This window comes from Mustelus asterias, chromosome 6 (assembly GCF_964213995.1).
Source record: "Mustelus asterias chromosome 6, sMusAst1.hap1.1, whole genome shotgun sequence".
Taxonomy (NCBI): Eukaryota; Metazoa; Chordata; class Chondrichthyes; order Carcharhiniformes; family Triakidae; genus Mustelus; species Mustelus asterias.
This window is the reverse complement of record NC_135806.1, coordinates 5,441,936-5,456,225: the sequence shown is the minus strand read 5'-3', so window position 1 is coordinate 5,456,225 and position 14,290 is coordinate 5,441,936. Positions and strand designations below refer to the sequence as shown.

Sequence of the window (14,290 nt, the reverse complement as noted above, 5' to 3'; positions counted from 1 at the left end):
TGTATCGATGTCGCTTTGTAATTTTATGCTTCTGTCTACACTACCACCTATTGGATCATCAGTCTTTGTGTCATTGGAGAACATAGTTATACGGCTATCCGTAAGAAGTTGAATCAGGTGTAGGCAACGCAGCCCATTGAAACCTGCTGTCCCAATCAATAAAATTACGACTGGCCATTTTCCATCAACTCCACTTTCCTGCCAATCATTTTTGGTTAATCAAATAAACTAAATCAAACAAACTGAGGGACAGAGTAAAAGGGAAAGCCCCTTAAAAATGGGGGTGCAGGGGACCACCCGAAACAAGCAAAAAACAAAATGTAAAAGAAACTTAAAACATCAAATCCAAAATTAAACGGGTCAATAATGCACCCCAGTCCCTCCGGGGCCCAACGAGCACGGAAGGCCTCATCTAAGCGATAATACCACTAGGCCATCACCTCCCCCGGTGACCTCCACTTGTTGCTATGTTTTTGTCCTGAGGCCACATAGGAATCATTGAACTGGTTTCGTTCACAGAGCAACAGTTATAACCAAACTGCCTTGCCATAATATCATAAAATAATGAAAATGTCCCAGTTCCCCACATCCTGTTTTACTCCCTCATTCTAACACCTTGAAGGCAAGATACTGTAGGATAAGAATGATTGACATTCTACCTACCCAATAAAATCAGCAACGGGATTGAGTTTCTGAATTAAGAAGAAAAACTCAAGGTCTTTCTTTTCTGTAGTGTCTTTCACAACCTCAGAACATCCCAAAGTGCTTTACAGCCAATAACGTACTTAGAAGTACAGTTACTGCTGTAATGTAGGAAACTTGGCTAGGAATTAGGAGGGGGCATGAGAAGTCCTTGGCGGGTCGGATCAAGGAAAACCCCAAGGCTTTTTACTCTTATGTGAGGAATAAAAGAATGACCAGGGTGAGGTTAGGGCCGGTCAAGGACAGTAGTGGGAACTTGTGTATGGAGTCAGTAGAGATAGGAGAGGTGATGAATGAATACTTTTCTTCAGTGTTCAACAAGGAGAGGGGCCATGTTTTTGAGGAAGAGAAGGTGTTACAGGGTAATAGGCTGGAGGAAGTAGATGTTCGGATGGAGGATGTACTAGCAGTTTTGAATAAACTGAAGGTCAATAAGTCCCCTGGGCCTGATGAAATATATCCTAGGATTCTGTGGGAGGCAAGGGATGAGATTGCAGAGCCTTTGGTTTTGATCTTTGGGTCCTCACTGTCCACGGGGATAGTGTCAGAGGACTGGAGAGTGGCGAATGTTGTTCCTCTGTTTAAGAAAGGGAATAGAAATGACCCTGGTAATTATAGGCCGGTTAGTCTTACTTTGGTGGTTGGTAAGTTGATGGAAAAGGTCCTTAGGGATGGGATTTACGACCATTTAGAAAGATGCGGATTAATCCAGGATAGTCAGCATGGATTCGTGAAGGGCAAGTCGTGCCTCACAAATTTGATAGAATTTTTTGAGGAGGTAACTAAGTGTGTTGATGAAGGTAGGGCAGTTGATGTCATATACATGGATTTTAGTGAGGCGTTTGATAAGGTCCCCCATGGTCGGCTTATGATGAAAGTAAGGAGGTGTGGGATAGAGGGAAAGTTGGCCGATTGGATAGGTAACTGGCTATCTGATTGAAGACAGAGGGTGGTGGTGGATGGAAAATTTTCGGACTAGAGGCAGGTTGCTAGCGGAGTGCCACAAGGATCAGTGCTTGGTCCTCTGCTATTTGTGATTTTTATCAATGACTTGGAGGAGGGGGCTGAAGGGTGGATCAGTAAATTTGCAGATGACACCAAAATTGGTGGAGTAGTGGATGAGGTGGAGGGCTGTTGTAGACTGCAAAGAGACATAGATAGAATGCAAAGCTGGGCTGAAAAATGGCAGATGGAGTTTAACCCTGACAAATGTGAGGTGATTCATTTTGGTAGGACAAATTTAAATGTGGATTACAGGGTGAAAGGTAGGGTTCTGAAGACTGTGGAGGAACAGAGAGATCTTGGGGTCATATCCACAGATCTCTGAAGGTTGCCACTCAAGTGGATAGAACTGTGAAGAAGGCCTATAGTGTTAGCTTTTATTAACAGGGGGTTGGAGTTTAAGAGCCGTGGGGTTATGCTGCAACTGTACAGGACCTTGGTGAGACCACATTTGGAATATTGTGTGCACTTCTGGTCACCTCACTATAAGAAGGATGTGGAAGCACTGGAAAGAGTGCAAAGGAGATTTACCAGGATACTGCCTGGTTTGGAGGGTAGGTCTTATGAGGAAAGGTTGAGGCAGCTAGGGCTGTTCTCTCTGGAGCGGAGGAGGTTGAGGGGTGACTTAATAGAGGTTTATAAAATGATGAAGGGGATGGATAGAGTGAACGTTCAAAGACTATTTCCTCGGGTGGATGGAGCTATTACAAGGGGGCGTAACTATAGGGTTCATGGTGGGAGGTATAGGAAGGATGTCCGAGGTAGGTTCTTTACTCAGAGAGTGGTTGGGGTGTGGAATGGACTGCCTGCAGTGATAGTGGAGTCAGACACGGGTAGATAGTTTTCTGATCGATAAGGGAATTAGGGGATATGGGGAGCAGGCGGGTAAGTGGAACTGATTCGCTTCAGATCAGCCATGATCTTGTTGAATGGCGGGGCAGGCTCGAAGGGCCAGATGGCCTACTCCTGCTCCTATTTCTTATGTTCTTATGTTCTTATCTTGGTTTCAGATGAAGCTCGGCACAACATCGTGGGCCGAAGGGCCTGTTCTGTGTTCTAAGCAGGGGAGCGAGAGGGAGAGCAAGAGGGAGATGGGGAGTGAGAGAGAGAGGGGGAGCGAGAGAGAGGGAAGAGAGAGGGGGGAGAGCGAGAGAGAGAGGGGAAGCGAGAGAGAGGGGGGAGAGAGAGAGAGGGGAGATTGAGAGAGAGGGGGAGCGAGAGAGAGAGGAAACAAGAGAAGGGGAGCAAGAGAGAAGGGGAGCGAGAGAGAGAGGGGGGAGAGAGAGAGCGGGGGGAGAGAGAGAAGGGGAGAGAGGGGAAGCGAGAGAGGGGGAGCAAGAAAGAAGGGGAGTGAGAGGGGGAGCGAGAGGGAGGTGGAGCGAGAGGGCGGGGGAGCGAGAGTGAGGGGGAGCAAGAGAGAGGGGGAGAGAGAGGGAGAGAGGGAGTGAGAGAGAGGGGGGACAAGAGAGAAGGGGAGTGAGAGAGGGCGAGCGAGAGAGGGAGAGCGAGAGAAGGGGAGTGAGAGAAGGAGAGCGAGAGAGAGAGGGGAAGTGAGAGAGGGGGGGAGAGAGAGAGAGGGGGAGAGCAAGAGAGAGGGGGAGCAAGAGAGAGAGGGGGGTGAGAGAGGGGGGAGTGAGAGAGAGGGGAATGAGTGAGGGGGAGCAAGGGAGAAGGGGAGCGAGAGAGAGAGGGGAACAGAGAGGTGGGGAGAGAGAGAGAGGGGGAGCGAGAGAGGGGGAGCAAGAGAGGGGGAGCAAGAGAGGGGGAGCAAGAGAGAAGGGGAGTGAGAGAGACGGGGAGCGAGAGGGAGGGGGAGCAAGAGAGAAGGGAAGTGCGAGGGAGAGGGGGAGTGCAAGGGAGGGGGGAGTGCGAGGGAGAGGGGGTGAGAGGGTGGGGGAATGAGAGGGAGGGGGAGTGAGAGGGAGGGGGAGAGAGAAGGAGGGAGGAGTGAGAGGGAGAGGGGGAGTGAGAAGGAGGGGGGTGAGAGGATGGGGGAGTGAAAGGGAGGGGGAGTGAGAGGAAGGGGAGTGAGAGGGAGAGGGGGAATAAGAGGGAGAGGGGGTGAGAAGGTGGGGGAGTGAGAGGGAGCGGGTGCAAGAGAGAGGGGGAGTGAGAGAGTGGGGAAGCGAGAGGGAGAGGAACAAGAGGGAAAGGGAGTGAGATGTAGGGTGAGTGAAAGAGAGGGAGCAAGGGAGAGGGAGCGAGAGAGGGCGACGGAGAGAGGGAACGAGAGAGGGTGACGGAGAGAGGGAGCGAGAGGGAGGGAGCGACAGAGAGGAAGCGAGAGAGGGCAACCAAGAGAGAGGGAGCGAGAGAGGGTGACGGAGAGAGGGAGCGAGAGGGAGGGAGCGAGAGAGAGAGTTTGTTAATTAGTTAGTTAATGGGTCTATTTGTAACTCAATCAAAACCCACTCAATTTTAACAAGTTAAAGTTGAGCCAATGGAAGTTGAGCCAATGGAAGTTGAGCCAATGGAAGTTGAGCCAATGGAAGTTGAGCCAATGCTTCAGATAAAGAGAGGTGATTGAGCCGAAATGTTGGGTGAGATTTTCTGGTCCCGCCCGCCACGGGAATCAGCATTTCTGAACCATTTACAGGTCCACTGACCTTGGGTGAGAATTTCCAGGGTGCGCGCAGCTGGAAAATCCCACACATTCACACTGTTTTCCTCTCTCCACGGATACTGGCTGATGTATTGAGTCTAATGTGGTGCTAACACCCCCAAATGAGACTGGCAAAGCTTTACATTCGTGACTTTTTGGTAAAAATGAAATTGTCGCTCACTGTAGCTACTTTCCTTCGACAAAGCCCTGAGCCCTGAGAGTCCATTGCACCAAGCTACCGGGTAATTACCTCACTGAGCTCAAATGGATGGAGCAGGGAAATGTCCAAACCAGCTTCCATTATCAGAAGCATCTCAGCAAATTCTATTCAATATCTTCCCGGCTCGGGTCACTGTCTGTGTGGAGTTTGCACATTCTCCTCGTGTCTGCGTGGGTTTACTCCGGGTGCTCCGGTTTCCTCCCACAGTCCAAAGATGTGCGGGTTAGGTTGATTGGCCAGGTTAAAAATTGCCCCTTAGAGTCCTGGGATGCGTAGGTTAGAGGGATTAGCGGGTAAATATGTGGGGGTAGGGCCTGGGTGGGATTGTGGTCGGTGCAGACTCGATGGGCCGAATGGCCTCCTTCTGCACTGTAGGGTTTCTATGATTCTATGATTCTATGATCTCAGAGTCCTAACTAACCCTTTGAGAATTCAGTGTCTCTCAGCAGCATTCCGAACATGTGCTGTACCATCAGTGCCCCATTTTGCCCAGCATAACAACAACAGAAGATTTTCACTGCGGTGGGGGGGGGGGAGGGGGGAGGGGTGGAATGCAGTGGGCTAACCGAAGGTCCACTAACTTTCAGCAGAACTGGAAAATCCATGCAGTGGGCAGGACTGGAAAATCTCAGGCCATGTTTTTATCACAGCGGAACGTCCCCAGGCTCTTCACAGGAGCAATGACCATTCAATACTAGGCCCTGAGCCACATAAGGAGATGTTAGGGGAACAAGTGACCAAAAGCTTGGTCACAGAGGTTGCTTTTAAGAAGCATCTTACGGAAGAGAGAGATTTGGAGAGGTTTAGGAAGAGAATTCCAGAGCTTGACGCACAGGAATCTAAAGGCGAGGCCAGTAATGATGGAGCCATGGATATTGGGACTACACAACAGCCGGAGATTAGCACTGCCGTCTCACAGCCCTAGGGGCCCAGGTTCAATCCCAGCCTTGGGTCACTGTCTGTGTGGAGTCTGCACGTTTTCCCCATGCCTGCGTGGGTTTCCTCCGGGTGAAACATAGAAATTAGAAGCAGGAGTAGGCCATTCGGCCCTTCAGTCTGCTCTGCCATTCATCTTGATCATGGCTGATCAGTGAATTCAATCGCCTGATTTCCCCCTTCCTCCCATATCCCTTGATCCCTTTAGCCCCATGGGTGCTCTGGTTTCCTCCCACACTCCAAAGATGTGCAGGTTAGGTGGATTGGCCACGCTAAATTTCCCCTTACTGTCCAAAGATGTGTAAGTTTAGTGGATTGGCCATGCGAAATTGCCCCTTAGTGTCCAAAGATGAATAGGTTAGGGGGATTAGCAGGGGAAATACGTGGGGCTACGGAGATAGGGCCAGGGTAGGATGCTTTGTCAGAGGGTTGGTGCAGACTCGATGGGCTGAATGGCCTGCTTCTGCACTGTCGGCGTTCTATGATCTCAGAGGGTGTGAGCTGGAGGACATTATAGAAATAGGGTGGGGCTAAGACAACAGAGGGATTGGAATACAAGGAATTTCAAAATTGAGGCATAGCTGGATGGGGAGCCCACCTGCAGGCAGCAGGACGAGTTTACAGAGGGCACAAGGTGAATAGCTGGGCCTGTTGGAGAGTCAGGCCTGGAGGTAACAAAGACATGGGTGAGGAAATCAGGGCTCCGAAGGTGAAATCCGGAACAAGTTCTTATTTCAACATTTTTCTAGATTCTTTCCCCGAAATGAGTGAAGTGATTAGGAGAGGGAGTGACTTGCTTGCACATTAGGAAGTACCTTGGATTGGTCTGTTATGTTACTGACGCCTATGCTAGCAATCTTCCAGCTGTCAGATGATTGGCTGGCCGACCAGAGCAGAAAATCGAAGCTGTTTCCTTCTGGTCGAAAGTACATGTTCAATCTTCCAGCATCGGTGCCGGTGATCTGGTAGACCAGCCTCACACAGCTTTCCCCCAGAGCTCGGAGCGCAGGGCTTGTCAGGAGGCCCACTTTTCCACCGTGGCGAGGAGAACCTTCAATATAGACATAGCGGCCTGTAAAACAAGGAGGACGCAAACTATTATCAAACTCCAGATCAGCGATCCACGTGTACATTTTGCTAGAATGTTCAAGAAGGCATTGGCAGGAGAAAGCCCCCTTTCCTCCACCAGCCCCCCCTACCCCCGGCCACCCCCCCGCAGAACCCCACCACGGAGCAATGCAGCATGGGAATAACAAGAGGCAAACAAAACGATGAAAAATACCAGAGGAACGTTTGAAAATCTGCAAGCAAAGTTTCCACTCAATGCTGCCAATTTCTCAACATAATTTGCCTGAAATTGGGCAATGCAGGAGGGCAGAATTTTATTTTGGATCAAATTAATCGCCATGGCAACTGTCCTCTAACTGCGCCCATTGGCAGGCCTCTTGAGAACATTTTCCAAATTAATTTGCTTCTTTTGGGAGTAAGGACACTAATCAGCACCTTTTAAAACATTGTGAAGGGTTTTTTTAATGTTAACTGAAATTCTGTTCCTCAACATATCCGCAAGCGTTTCTGTATATTTTTAGTCTTTCCTGGTGATTTCAATCATTGTCCTCCTCAGTGGTGGCCCAGTCACACTGATTAAAAATATTTATTCTTGTGACGAATGCATTAATCAAACTGCATCAACTCACTACTTCTAAATACACCAAGAGTTATTTCGCAAACAAAGACCGCAAGAAACTACAAAGGGTCGTGAATGTAGCCCAATCCATCACGCAAACCAGCCTCCCATCCATTGACTCTGTCTACATTTCCCGCTGCCTCAGAATAGCAGTCAGCATAATTAAGGACCCAGCGCACCCCGGACATTCTCTCTTTCACCTTCTTCCATCAGGAAAAAAATACAAATGTGTGAGGTCACGTATCAGCCAAGTCAAGAACAATTTCTTCCCTGCTGCCATCAGACTTTTGAATGGACCTACCTTAAACCTCGGGGTGGGAGGTTTAGTGGTGATTTGAGGAAAGATTTTTTTACTCAGAGGGTGGTGAGGGTCTGGAATGCGCTGCCTGGGAGGGTGGTGGAGGCGGGATGCCTCACATCCTTTAAGAAGTACCCGGATGGGTACTTGGCACACCATAACATTCAAGGCCAAGTGCAGGCAAGTGGGACTAGGTGGACAGGTCAGGGTCTTTCATGCATCGGTGCAGACTCGATGGGCCGAAGGGCCTCTTCCGCACTGTGGGATTCTGTGATTCTGTGATATTAAGCTGATCTTTCTCTAAGCCCTAGCTATGACTATAACACTATATTCTGCACCCTCTCCTTTCCTTCTCCCCTATGAACTCTATGAACGGTATGCTTTGTCTGTATAGCACGTAAGAAACAATACTTTTCACTGTATGTTAATACATGTGACAATAATAAATCAAATCAAATTATGGTTTAAAATGCTGTCTTTCACAGAGATATTGTATTTAATGAGATGCAAGTAGATTGGAGTGAAACGTGAGGAAAGACTGTTCTCAAAACCGGTGCAATTTTGGACACAATTTGTGCTCCGGCGGCCAAACCAGAATTTCTACCTTCCGATTCCCATACCCCTTCCATCATTGCTGCACAATGGCAGCAGTGTGCTCAGTGATAACTGTGAAGGTGCCTTGTTGTGGCTTCAAATTATGAAGGGCTCATTATGAACAATATTTCTATATGTCTACAGGACAGCAGTACACTCCTATTCTCGTGTCCTCCCTGGCTCCAACTGAGGTTCCTCCCTGACCCTGGACCTTGCACCCCATCAGTTTGACTCCCACGCCACATCTCCAAAGGGTCTGCCTGATCACATGACCCTCAAGGATCCCACCCTTAAAGGGGCCACGCTACCACATGCACCATCTACAAGATGCATTGCAACAACTCACCAACACTCTTTGGACAGCACCTTCCAGAGCTCGGCCTTTACACTCAGCAAGGCTGTGGATATTTAGGTTACATTACACGAGAGTGTTCTTGGTTTATTTTCATATCAATGCATAATTGCGTCCATAGAACTCAAAGGGTGAATGGGAGCCGTTATGTGGTTTAGATTTTTGACTCTTTCTATATTTATACTTAGGTAGAGTGGCGTGGAGCAATGCATAAATTAAGAAAGTTGTGCAATAAATCACAGTTTAGACCCCAGCCTGGAATATTGTGGGTCACACACTTTATCGCAGCCTTGCTGAGGATGCAGAGCAGATTCACTGGAATAGGATCAGGGATGGGGGACTTCAGTTAATGTGGAGAGACTGGAGAAGCTGGGGTTGTTCTTCCTGAGAGCAAAGAAGGAGATTTGATAGATGTGTTCAAAATCTGAAATGGTCTAGGAGGCAGTTGTATTTGAGAAGGCAGCCCTCTGGACAATTGCCAGAGATGCTTGCATCACAAGAATGAATTTTAAAACGGTAATTGTTTGAGTTCCTGGCAATCGGCCAGGTTGTCCAGCTATATCGCTGTGCTGTACCGTTTCCACAACCTAACCAAGCTCTACAATCTGAAAATAGGCTTTGAATATACTGGCTCAGACAGCCATTGAAAGCATTGCTGAGAGCTATTAGCGCACAAGTGGGTGTTGACAGCTGGGCCATGGTTTAACATAGTGAGAATTAACAAAGCCAATCTGGAAAACCTTCGCCAGAGCATGGATCAAACCTCCAAATATAACTGGCCAGTCCACAAATCAGTGATCTGTAGATTAAACAACTCTCAGCCTCCTTTTATCAGTCAAAGCAATTGGGGCGAAATGACAGCAAAAAGTCTAAACCATATCTAACAACTGCTGTCACTGATTTGGACACCACTATTGTTTCTCTTGTTGAGCAAACCAGGAAAGAGAGAGAGAATGAAAAAGAAAAAGAAAGAGAGGAAGTGGCTGAAGGCGTGAATGAGTGAAAGTGACAGTGCGAAGAGGGAGAGTGAGAATCAGAGTGAGAGAGAAAGCGAGTGAGAGAGTGAGTGAGAGAGAGTGAGAGCAAGAGAGAGAGAGTGAGAGAGAGAGAGAGAGAGAGAGAGTGAGAGAGAGTGACAGTCACCCAAGTGACAGACTGGGTGACAGTCACCCAAGCCGGGAATCGAACCCGGGGCCCTGACGCTGTGAGGCAGCAGAGCTAACCACTTTGCCACCGTGCCGCCCGGTTAGGGGGATTGCCCATGGTAAAATTGGAATTGGCAGGGTTATGGGAAACGTGTTTAAGGGAGTGGAACTACAGTTCAAAGAGCCAACACAACTACAGTGAGACAATGGCCTCCTTCTGCAGTCTAAACTTCCGTCAAAATCAGGCAGTGAAAGGGATGTCGCATTTGTAAGTTTTGCCCTTCTATAACAAGCTTTCTGCTGTAAGTCCTAAGACATAGCAACAGCACAAAACACAGAGAAATCTCAACAACAGCTTAAGTAGGTGAAAAAAAAATGGATTGAGTGCTTTTGGTAATCTATCATGCGGTTCCTTAAGTCTCATTTTTATAGCCTGGAATAAGCAAAGGAAATTCCTTCCCTCAACTAACTGCAGGAGAATTACTCCAGCACCGAATCTCCAGTGTCAAACAAAGAGCTAAAATATATCGAAATGGTTATGATACTGCACAGGAAAACCTGAGAACAGAGTGGAAGGTTTAAGGAAAAAGAGTAACCCCAATGCAGTGCATCGTTTTAAATGCACCACTGATTTTCCATGATTTTTAATATCCTACGCGAAATGCCTGTAAAATGCACTGCCATATATTGTTAACAGCCGGATAGCATTAAATACAAGGAATGGATCTGATGGCAAGGCTGGTCTATGTCCAACACTCACTGGATGCTCAAGTGCTAAGTGGGATCATTATACAAAATAGACCTGTTTTCTCTCAAATTTAGAAGGTTATCATCATACAATCCCACAGTGCAGAAGGAGGCCATTCGTCCCACCGAGTCTGCACCGATCACAATCCCCCCAAGTCCTATTCCCGTAACCCCACGGATTTACCCTGCTAATTCCCCCTAACACTAAGGGTCAATTTAGCACAGCCAATCAACCTAATCTGCACAATTTTGGACTGTGGGACGAAACCGGAGCACCTGGAGGAAACCCACGCAGACACGGGGAGAACGTGCAGACTCTGCACAAACAACGACCCGAGGCTGGAATCGAACCCAGGTCCCTGGCACTGTGAGGCAGCAGTGCTAACCACTGTGCCACCGTGCTGGATGGCAAAGGGTGATTTGATTTGATTTATTATTGTCACATGTATTAGTATAGAGTGAAAAGTATTGTTTCTTGTGTGCTATACAGACAAAGCATACCGTTCATAGAGAAGGAAATGAGAGAGTGCAGAATGCAGCATTACAGTCACAGCTAGGTTGTAGAGAAAGATCAACTTAATGCAAGGTAGGTCCATTCAAAAGTCTAATAGCAGAAGGGAAGAAGCTATTCTTCAGTCGGTTGGTATGCATCCTCAGACTTTTGTATCTTTTTCCTGACGGAAGAAGGTGGAAGAGAGAATGTCTGGGGTGCGTGCGGTCCTTAATTATGCTGGCTGCTTTGCCGAGGCATCAGGAAGTGTAGACAGAGTCAATGGATGGGAGGCTGGTTTGCGTGATGGATTGGGCTACATTCATGACCTTTGTAATTTCTTGTGGTCTTGGGAAGAGCAGGAGCCCATACCAAGCTGTGTTACAACCAGAAAGAATGCTTTCTATGGTGCATCTGTAAAAATTGGTGAGAGTCGTAGTGGACATGCCGAATTTCCTTAGTCTTCTGAGTAAGTAGAGGCGTTGATGGGGCTTTCTTAACTATAGTGTCGGCATGGGGGTACCAGGACAGGTTGTTGCTTATCTTGATACTTAAAAACATGAAGCTCTCGACCATTTCTACTTCGTCCCCGAAGGGATCAGATCAAAGTCTTCAAGATATTAACAGGAAAATACAGGGTACATAAAGATAAACTATTTCCAGGTTCTAGAATTAGGAGCATGGGCTATAATTAGGGCCGGATAGTTCAAGAGAGATGTTTGGAAGCATTTCTACACACAAACGATGGGAGTGGTTTGGAAGTCTCTTCCACAACAGCAGTTGATGCTCGATCAGTTGGTATCTTTAAATCGGAGACAGATAAAGTTTTGTTAAGTGAAATTGTACACCTATGACTGTGCGGCCAAATTCCCCTCCAATTTGATTCTCAAGTTTGCTGACGACACCACTGTAGTGGGTCAGATCTCAAACAATGATGAGACAGAGTACAGGAATGAGATAGAGAATCTGGTGAACTGGTGTGGCAACAATAATCTCTCCCTCAATGCCAACAAGACGAAGGAGATTGTCATTGACTTCAGGAAGCGTAAAGAAGAACATGCTCCTGTCTACATCAATGGGGACGAAGTAGAAAGGGTCGAGAGCTTCATGTTTTTAGGTGTCCAGATCACCAACAACCTGTCCTGGTCCCCCCATGCTGACATTATAGTTAAGAAAGCCCACCAACGCCTCTACTTTCTCAGAAGACTAAGGAAATTTGGCATGTCAGCTATGACTCTCACCAACTTTTACAGATGCACCACAGAAAGCATTCTTTCTGGTTGTATCACAGCTTGGTATGGCTCCTGCTCTGCCCAAGACGGCAAGAAACTACAAAAGGTCATGAATGTAGCCCAATCCATCACGCAAACCAGCCTCCCACCCATTGACTCTGTCTACACTTCCCCCTGCCTTGGCAAAGCAGCAAGCATAATTAAGGACCCCACGCACCCCGGACATTCTCTCTTCCACCTTCTTCCTTCGGGAAAAAGATACAAAAGTCTGAGGTCACGTACCAACCGACTCAAGAACAGCTTCTTCCCTACTGCTGTCAGACTTTTGAATGGACTTACCTCGCATTAAGTTGATCTTTACTTGAGAAAGGATGTACTTTACTTGAGAAAGGATATACTTTACTTGAGAAAGGATATACTGGCACTGGATGGGGTGCAGAGGAGATTCACTAGGTTGATTCCGGAGTTGAGAGAGTTGGCTTGTGAGGAGAGACTGAGTAGACTGGGGCTATACTCATTGGAATTCGGAAGAATGAGGGGAGATCTTATAGAAACATATAAGATTATGAAGGGAATAGATAAGATAGAAGCAGGGAAGTTGTTTCCACTGGCGGGTGAAATTAGCACTAGGGGGCATAGCCTCAAAATAAGGGGAAGCAGATTTAGGACTGAGTTGAGGAGGAACTTCTTCACACAAAGGGTTGTGAATCTATGGAATTCCCTGCCCAGTGAAGCAGTTGAGGCTACCTCATTGAATGTTTTTAAGGCAAGGATAGATAAATTTTTGAACAGTAAAGGAATTAAGGGATATGGTGAGCGGGCGGGTAAGTGGAGCTGAGTCCACAAAAAGATCAGCCATGATCTTATTGAATGGCGGAGCAGGCTCGAGGGGCCAGATGGCCTATTCCTGCTCCTAGTTCTTATGTTCTTATGTTTATGTTTTACTCTACATCCTAGCTATGACTGTAACACTACATTCTGCACTCTCCCGTTTCCTTCTCTATGAACGGTATGCTTTGTCTGTACAGCGCGCAATCAACAATACTTTTCACTGTATGTTAATACACGTGACAATAATAAATCAAATCAAATCAAATCAAGTTATTAAGGGATATGGGCCAAAGGCCACAGATCAGCCTCACTGAATGGTGGGAATAGGCTCGAGGGGCTGAATGGCCTACTCCTGTTCCTATGTTCCTGTGAAGTGAAGTGAATAGTCCTGCCGCTGAAAGGGTTACAAAACACCCACGTTGCCTGAGGGCAGGTCCTCCCTGTACTCATGTAATGCTGCGTTTTAAATGGTTCTCAGGATGTTAGCACAGGTCAGGTGCATTGGTTCAGGTGCATTGACCCAAACAGAGTGCGGCGACTAGGGGAATTTCACAGTAACTTCACTGAGTGTTAATGTAAGCCTTACTTGTGACTAATAAATAAACTTTGTTAAAAACGGTAGCGCAGAACAGTCTTTATCGTGCATCCGAGGCTCAGTGGGCAACACATTTGTCTCTAGATTCTGGAGCTTGTGCACTCAACTCCCGCCCTGATGACTTGAGCACAAACATCAGGGAGACAGGACAGCTGCAGTACATGTGGGGTGCCGCACTGTTGGAATCACTGTGCTTCAGGTAAAATGTTAAATCAAGACCTTGCCTGCGCTCTCAGAGGTGAATGTAAAAGATCCCACAGATGCTCTTTTTTTTTGCAGAAGAGCAATGGAGTTCTCGCCATTGTCCTGGACAATATTTATCCCTCAAATAAAACCGTTAAAAAATAATTATCAGCCCAGTCGTAATCACGTTACTGCCTGTGGGAGCTTGCTGTGCACATTGGCTAAATTACAACAGTGACTACACTTCAGGAAAGTCCTCTTTCAGTTGTAAAGTGTTTTGGGATGTCCTGTGGTGGGGAAAGGCATTAAGTAAATGCAATGTCTTCCTAACTGCCCAGTTGCGCAGTAGAGATTAATATGGCCCTTCTCCTGGAATTGAGTCTTCGCACTCTGGAAGGTGTGGAGTGGGCTGCTGATTTAACTCCCTTTCATCAACTGTCAATAAAATAACTGAAGATGCCCGTCTTGCGTATCGTTGTAGCTGCACCTGTCCAAGTATTCATCCCCACACTGGAGATCAGGCAGACGGTGGCAACAAAGGACACAAGCTCCATGTGTCAGTTAAAGACTAACCCTCCTGGCTTCACACAAAAACAGGAAATGCTGGAAAATCTCAGCAGGTCTGACAGCATCTGTGGAGAGGGAATCGGGCCAACGTTTCGAGTCTGGATGAC

The 14,290-nt window shown here is 47.3% G+C and overlaps 1 protein-coding gene across 1 annotated transcript in view; it reads right to left on the bottom strand.

Annotated features, from left to right (window-relative positions):
• mamdc2a (MAM domain containing 2a) overlaps window positions 1–14,290 on the bottom strand; it is a 110,765-nt gene that overhangs the window by 80,760 nt on the left and 15,715 nt on the right. The window contains exon 3 of the mRNA XM_078213971.1: window positions 6,278–6,534. Coding sequence (XP_078070097.1) covers window positions 6,278–6,534 — 257 coding nt within the window. The remainder of the gene's footprint in view (window positions 1–6,277; window positions 6,535–14,290) is intronic.